The 7,660-nt window shown below is 42.9% G+C and overlaps 1 protein-coding gene across 2 annotated transcripts; it reads right to left on the bottom strand.

Annotated features, from left to right (window-relative positions):
• Nucleotides 1-889: 889 nt before the first annotated feature.
• Nucleotides 890-6,657, bottom strand: fbxo30b (F-box protein 30b). 2 transcript variants are annotated; one of them, XM_033648079.2, is made up of 4 exons: nt 6,595-6,657; nt 5,488-5,570; nt 1,967-4,087; nt 890-1,727 (listed from the first exon to the last, which is right to left on the bottom strand). In XM_033648079.2, the coding sequence occupies exons 3-4, from the start codon at nt 4,028-4,030 to the stop codon at nt 1,533-1,535; spliced, it is 2,259 nt and encodes a 752-aa protein (XP_033503970.1). In that variant the 5' UTR covers nt 4,031-4,087; nt 5,488-5,570; nt 6,595-6,657; the 3' UTR covers nt 890-1,532. The 2 variants fall into 2 exon arrangements, with proteins under 2 accessions (XP_033503970.1, XP_033503969.1); XM_033648078.2 differs by having other exon boundaries at nt 6,511-6,650.
• Nucleotides 6,658-7,660: the final 1,003 nt, after the last annotated feature.

Below are 7,660 nucleotides of genomic sequence, written 5' to 3'. Positions count from 1 at the left end.
AAAAATACTCTCGGACAGCTCCAAACTTAGCCTAAATAAATTTAGAACAGAGTCCTAGCTTAGGAGTGATTTAGGAAAGTTCTCAAATTCAAGTTCTTCCACAAACGTTTTATCAGGTGTAGGTCTGATGACTGACTGGGTCGTTCAAACACCTTTATTTTCTTCCTCTGGAACCAGTTGAGAGTCTCTTTTGCTCTACGCTTTGGATTGTTGACCATCATCTCGGTGGATGGCAACAGATTCTTCTCGAAAATTCCTGATACATGGCTCCATTTGGATTCTGCTGGTACCATCAGAAGAGAAACAGCTCCCTACCATGATGCAACCAACTCCAAACTAAAATGCGGGTGTGGTATTTTAAGGTCATATGCAAAGGCGTTTCTCCTCCAAACATGACGTCATCATGTTTGTAGAAAAATTGGGATTTTTGTCTCGTCTGACCACACTATGTTCTCCCGGTAATCTACAGGCTTCTACAAATGTTAAGCAGCAAACTTTAAACAAGCTTTGGGGCAACAATATGATGTGTGAACACAGTGGCAACCCCTAGCACATTTGGTGTCCTAGACTGTCAGTAGCGTAGTGGTAGTTGAGTGGGCACCAGAGAGCTTTTGTTGTTTTTTCATAACGATACAGCATGTTTCGGGGTCCATGTGACATCAGACAACTCCCTATCTCCCCTAGAGAGCAGGTAAAGTGTAACAAGCTGAGGGGGGAGGCAGGAACCCAGAATAAAACGGCCTCTTTGTTATTCAGTAGGCTTTGCTTCAGTAGGAAAACAGTCACATTTTAAATGTTATTTTCATTTGATCTAGACACCTCTGGATAAAAACAACTACGAAACTTCATATAGAATACCTCAGCAGAGCTTTAAAGGCAAACAAATACATAAAAGGCTGAAAAGACTTTATTAAATGGTAGCAAATTACATGCATTATCGGACTATCCTCATAATACGTCAATCTGTTTGACTCGTCCTGACATCCTGCAAACCCAGACAACAGACTTGCACCGGGTTGACACCCGCTTTAGAGATCGTAAAGACTTGATCATTTAGGGTCACAGATCAACACTCTGTAGGAGGGATTAGCAAATCTTGTGTAAAGTGCCGGCAAAACTTCTGTCACACAGAAATAATGCATTATAACCAACAATCTGCTTTTCCCCCATGGCTACTAGTGAAAGGCATAATAGTGAAAACATTTATCAGTATAATATATATATATAATAATATAAACCTATTGTGCATATTTGTCTTCAAGAAAATATATTTATCTTACCAGAATAAGGATGCACTTTCAGCACAAATCCATGCAAAGCTAAATGCTTAATGTTTCTTTTTCTCCACATAGAGACACTCACGACAACAGACCTTAATGTGGCAGGTAAGGAGTTATTTCATTAAGGCTTCTTGATCATCTAGTGTAATACAGGAAGAGTTATTTATTTTCAAGACAGACACTTTGTAGTTGCAACATCCACGTGACGCCACAGTGACTCTCGTATAGCTACGAGAGGTCAGCCTTGTTTGGTCAGGTGTTCACGTGACGCAGCACGCGACGCAGTGACTGTCCGTCTCGTGCGGTGCACATGGCAGGAAGGGGTACAGGCTCTGTCTTGTGCTCCACTACGTTGAAGTGGCACTTCTTAAGATGGTCCGACATGCTGGGGAGATCAGTGAAACCCCACGACGACACGGGGCTGAAGGCAGTGCTGAATCTCCACACCTGCAGGAGAAAATAAAAAAGATACTGGAATAAGGAGGGCGCTGCATGTCAAAACTTTAAGAAGGGCTCCTGTTTATTTGATAATGCAATTTCCATAAAATCCTTGTGTGAAGCTACACTCCCCGCTTTTGTTACACCAGCCCCAAATCCTTAAATATCCTTCCAGCATCATTAAAACATACATTTTAAACACTGACATTCAGTGGTGTACAGCTTTACAACTCAGTTTCTTTACTCACTTTATTCTTGATCTGCCATGACATAGTCCCAGGGGCACCAGGACGTGGTCTTCGCTCCCACTGCAGCTCCACGATGCCCCTGGTCTGGAGGAGACTGGCGCACAGCTCCCTCATAGTCCGTGACACCAGTGATAGCTGGCACAGGCTGAAACTGTCCAGGAACCCAGCTATGTGCCACAATATCTCAATGGGAAGCCCACTAAATTGGTCAGACTTTAAGTCACCTGGAAGTTTCGCCCCTGGGCATGGCTGCACCCCGAAGGACCTGAGGTGCCTGTCATGAACCACTTTCGCCCCCTTGATGGATGGGTAAAACCTCCGCTGTGAAAATGTGCAGCCGTAATATGCCAGCGGGCAGCGGTGCTCCATCCAACCATTGAGACCAGCGTGAATGTCACCATGGACATTTGTGAAGTGAGAGGAAAACTGGTCTCGGCGCAATGACTGACCACAGACGAAGGGGAACATGTGCTGGTAGCGGGGGTTGGGAGGGAGGTAGCGGTTATGTGGGACTGCCTCGACCTCCAGAGCTTCCAGGACAAGGCCGAGGCGGAGTGTGCGGAAAGGGCTGGGGTAGGAGAGCTGGGGGGCGGCATGGTCACAAGCAGATGCAGAGGCAATGTCACCCACTCTTGTGTTGGTTACCAAGATTGCTGCGGGGAACGTGAAAGTCTGTGTGCCAAAGTCGACACGGTAGCCATCGACATAGACCGTGTCAGAGATTCTTCTACACTCTCTGGACTCCTCTAAGCAGAAGAGCAGCGCTGCTGTGATCAGATCAATTTCTCCCAGTCCCATGGGGTCGTCATCCTGCTCCAGGTCCGAGGTATCTACTGACTTGTCCTCCATTTTGGGTCGTAGTCTATACAGTGACCTGCCTGGGATGAAACCTATCCGTCCATTAGGTAATGAACATTGGCCCCTGAAAAACTGGTGGTTGTGGAACTTTCGCTCAGGCCCGTGGTTTTCTAGAAGAACTAGCCCCCTGTCTTCCAGGACCACATGACCAGCCCTCTGTGCCACACCCTGGCTGACATGAACTGGAGATGCCATTGGAGGGGTGTCTGGCTCCTGAGAAACCACAGCACTCATGTCATCTTTCACCTCAGCAGGACAGGCTGTCTCCAGACAGGCCACCACTTCTCCTGACAGTGGTCCATTGATTGTGTTTAAAATCTTTGGATCTGTTTCTTTCTCTCTCAAACAGCTAGAACAAACACTTTGCTCCTCAATCTCTTTTTTATTCAAACCATCAGCAGGTGTTTTGTCTTCCAGTCCATTCTTAATATCTCCATCGCTGCTCAATCTACTCCTCTTCATAGCAGCTCCTCCGTTCACACAGTCTGTGCTGCTGTTATCAGAGTTAGCGCTGCTAACAAAGTCCAAAGCAGCAGCTAAGCTTCTTGCAGTCTCCACTGTGGCCTCATAGAGTTTACCGAAGTGCTCCTCTTTCAAGCCATTAATTCCAGAGACTATTCTCTCATTCGTCGAGGCTTGTGGGGGAGGTTGTGGCTGACATGAGGGTGATGACTGTGAAGGTGACTCAATAACGGTGGAGGCCTCTGGGGCAGGTGTAAGCAAAGCAGAGTCTGTTAAGCTGTTTGCCTTACTGACAGGAAGAAGTGGCTCTCCTTCTGCAGTTGGTGCCATGGCGATCACCTTGAGGGACTCAAGTAGTGTACGCTGGTCCTGAAGAGCAAGTGCCATGTCCAGCTGCTCCACCTCCTCCACCCCACGGCTCAGGCTCTCATAGGAGGTATAGTCCAGGCAGCTAACGGGCCATCTGTTCCACTCCATAGTGCAGCACACAACTCCAGCTGGACACACTTCAAGGTGTGCGTACATCTGGTTGCGCACCAGGGTGGCGGGGCAGCCGTAGCCACTGTTTAAACATGGGACCCTCAACAGTGGGCACATAAGGTGGTGCTCATCAGTTTTGCAGGAGTGAAATACAGCCCCACACACCAGAGGACAGTTGATAAGATCACAGGAAATGCCTGGCTGCGGTCTGACCGTGCATCTCTGATTAACACAGGACACACAGTGAGCATGGTCCTCCTCCATCTTCAGACCTCGAGGGTGGAGAGCTTCTGAGAGTGACTTGTGAGAAAATCAACTGACCTGTCAAATAAGCAGAAAGAGCAAATAATATCAGAGTAATGAAGATGAGATAAGACAAGACAAAACAAAAATGAGAAGTGTTCTTAGACTTTTGATGCGCACACACTAAGGCTGTCTCGAATACCTTTACTTGTGTCTCTGGAGCTTTACACGTAGCAGTAGTGGTAACAGAGAATATTCAAAGCTTTGTCGATTCAAAGATTTGCGATTTATATTTATAAAATTCAGTATTTCTGTTACACAGGTCAGACGCAGCACTGAAGGACCATCTCCAAAGCTGCTCTCCTCCCAGTGAATAGTCATTTAAGCATATGTCCAGTAAGCACAAACTAACACAGCAGCAGCAGCAGCAGCAGCAGCAGCAGCAGCTAACATCCAACACTAAGCCTTAAACGGTCCTAACAAACTCACATCATCACCGAGATGCCTTAACTCTACTGTTGAACCCGTTATTAACTGTTTGGTAATGTTTAGCTGTGTGATGATGACAGTTAGCCCTGTCACTGTGTGTTTACGGGCAGACTCTCACCAACTGTCCTGGGCGCATAGCGGAGCTGATAAACAGAGAGACTGAGAGGAAGAGCGAGGCAGGGGCTGACTGAATCAACTTACTTTCTGCAGCTCTACAAACAGAAAAACTGCAAACTGAATACCTACCTAAAGAATGAATATCCCAATAATCAAATGTTTTGGCCCAGGCCTAGCAAGTACAGGATTTAAACTCTGAAATTACAGCATTGGCCAGGTTGTAAATGGCCGCTGTAATTTATGCACACCACCAGATATCACTGTGCTTGGTGAGATTATTGCCCCAAAGCTGTATATCTTTTTTCACAAACAGGAAGAAAGCTCCAAAACTTCTCAAGGCTCGCCCAACCAAAAACTAGATCTGATAACAATGCAAAAGGAGTGATGGGGGTCAAAAATAACATGAAAGATTAATATTCATCTTACACCACAAGCTGTCCTGTTGAGGTGCATGATGGGAAAGATTGTCTAAATTAACAAGCACATATTTCAGAGCTCAGAAAGAAAAAGAAAAAGACTAAATGACATCACAGTGATGAGTATTTAATAGTCAGATCTTATCTTATCTTATCTTATCTTAACATGTGGAATTGATGTAACAATAATCTTTTATCATTTATGGTAGAAGTGATTAAACACTGACATAGTGACATAACAGCCTTCTCATAAGAAGACAGTCCTGACAGTCCTTGGCTCAGGACTACCAAACAATCGGAATGACTAAGCAAACCTAAACTGTCTGAGGTGCTGCTGTCACTGGTCTCTTGCCATGTCCAGAGCCTGCACAGCCACTGTAAAACAGCTCCCCCACTTGTTTAGGGAGGTCAACTGCAGTCACGTGGTGCACCTAAACGGCTGTCTCATACAAATACCTTATTAGGAAGCTTCCCAGAGAGATATCAAGGAGGTCAAATCCTTTGCTTTCTTACATCAGGAGGAGAGCTCCAGAGAGACCCTGGAACACAAAACAACCATATTACATGCTCGCAAAGACATCTTGCTTTCTCTGTGAAGTTAATTTTACAGTGTGATGATGCCAAAAATGCAGTTTGACATCTGATTGTGTACAAATTGTATAGTTTCCTATAGTTAGTATAAAGTGGCACAGTATGAGGAGTACTATCAAGACAAGTATATAATGCATGTCATATACTATTAATTAGAACACCTAAACCACATCAAACATGGTTGCTGTTGTGTTTTGATAATTTAATGTGCAGACAGAGTACTAAGAAAGTTCATGTTCTGCAACTGAGATGCTCCTCTATGATGCTGCTGCTGAAGTAAACACTGTATCTCTGTATGTCTGATTATAAAACCACTTTACTGAGCACTATGTACATGCACAACTGGAAAAGGAATGACATTAGCTGATCTGTCACTTCACAGTCCCTGAATGGATTTATAGCTGCAGGTTGCATCATCTAACTAGTCCCTAAGCCATTACATCATTCATGTTATCATAGCTAAATCCTTAACTGTGATGAATATGTCATGCCAGCTTTGATTAAATCAGTTGATCAGGCTGGTTGAAGCTCAAATAAGTCGCATACACAGATGCCAACTGAGGCTTCTTCCTCCCAGGAGCACACAGTAACGTTACTGTAGCTTGTTAATGTCCCTGACAGATAAAGTTTACTTACAACACACAGGAGCAGACGACAACAAAAGAAGCTGTAAATGCCGTGTACATTAATTTTAATAAACCCCTGTACTGCCAGCCGGTTTGCTGTCAGCTTTTCTTTCGCTATTAAATCAACTTGTTTTTGTAACAATGGAGAGCTAGCTTAACTGGCCGCCGGCTAATGGTGGCTAACAACAGCTAGCTGCTCGGAAGTTCACAACAAGCTAACTTAGCATGATAATGTTGTGTTAGCACGAGAGTAGCTTCTCACCTGATCGGTGTGTTGGCAGGAAAATAAACGATAAGATATATGTAGTTGTTAAATATAAATACTACTCGCTGTTAGTGTTGTTACCTCTGTTGAGAAACTGCTTATGATAGCTAACTACAATCCTTGTCACTCAGCCTCCTTTTTTTGTCTTCAAAACTTTATTGACCAAAACAAAACAATTCATCATCATCACTACAGCGGCTGGTATGGGCATGAAAAACAACAAGCACAGTAAACATAAGTAAAAACAAATATAGAAATGTAGTTGTGTAGATAGTTAGGCATCTCTTTTTAATATTAAAGAATGAATGTAAAGTCTGGAAGTTAAGTTTTGAACAGTAGAAGAAAAAATGTGATAAAGTAGGCCTGTTTACCCACAAATTAATCTTTAGGTCCTTTTAATTATAATGCACTAATATTTTCAATAGTTAGAAATTTCATTTTTATATCATGAAAATGAGTGAGGGACTGTTCGTAACTTATAAGGGGGAAGTGGATGGTGCAAAAAGGGCAGCAAATAATTTGTCAAACAATTTTTTGAGCACTTATAGTTTGGCTTAAACTTAGAGTTTTTGTTTGGTTAAATACAGGGACATTTAACTTTAAATGGGTGTATTTTGTATTTATTTAACCACAGATTTGGACACATCATGTGCAACGAAGGCTTCTATCTGAAAAAAACATGACCAAATCTGAGCTTAAAATAGTGATATTTTATATACAAAATCACTTTCTTTGTCTAAAATCTGTAAAATTTGGCCTAATAAAAACAGTTTGCACTAATAACCAGCATGCAGGACAAGAGTGAAACGCTGAGGCTTTTTTATTACTTCAGGATTTCGTCTTTTATTCTAGGGTTGAATCTGCAACATCTATATCACCTATAAATTAAACCAAAACCCTGAAATAGCTGAGACGCAACTTCTCTGTAGGTGGCAGGGAAGTTATGAAAGGCATGGCAGTTAGTTTTAAAGGTACTAGTGTCCTTTTTTGGATTTTTTTTTGGTTTCACAACAACAATCACACAGTCCTCTTTAGTAAGAGTGAATCTTTTTTTTTTTTTGGACGATGTTGTAGTTAAACAAAGAACATGTGTTTTTTTTTAAGTAAATAAAAACAAGAATATTAAAGACTCAAATAAATTTAAACA

The sequence above is a fragment of the Epinephelus lanceolatus genome, chromosome 13 (genome assembly GCF_041903045.1).
Source record: "Epinephelus lanceolatus isolate andai-2023 chromosome 13, ASM4190304v1, whole genome shotgun sequence".
NCBI classification, from domain to species: domain Eukaryota; kingdom Metazoa; phylum Chordata; class Actinopteri; order Perciformes; family Serranidae; genus Epinephelus; species Epinephelus lanceolatus.
This window is presented reverse-complemented; position numbering and strand designations above follow the sequence as displayed.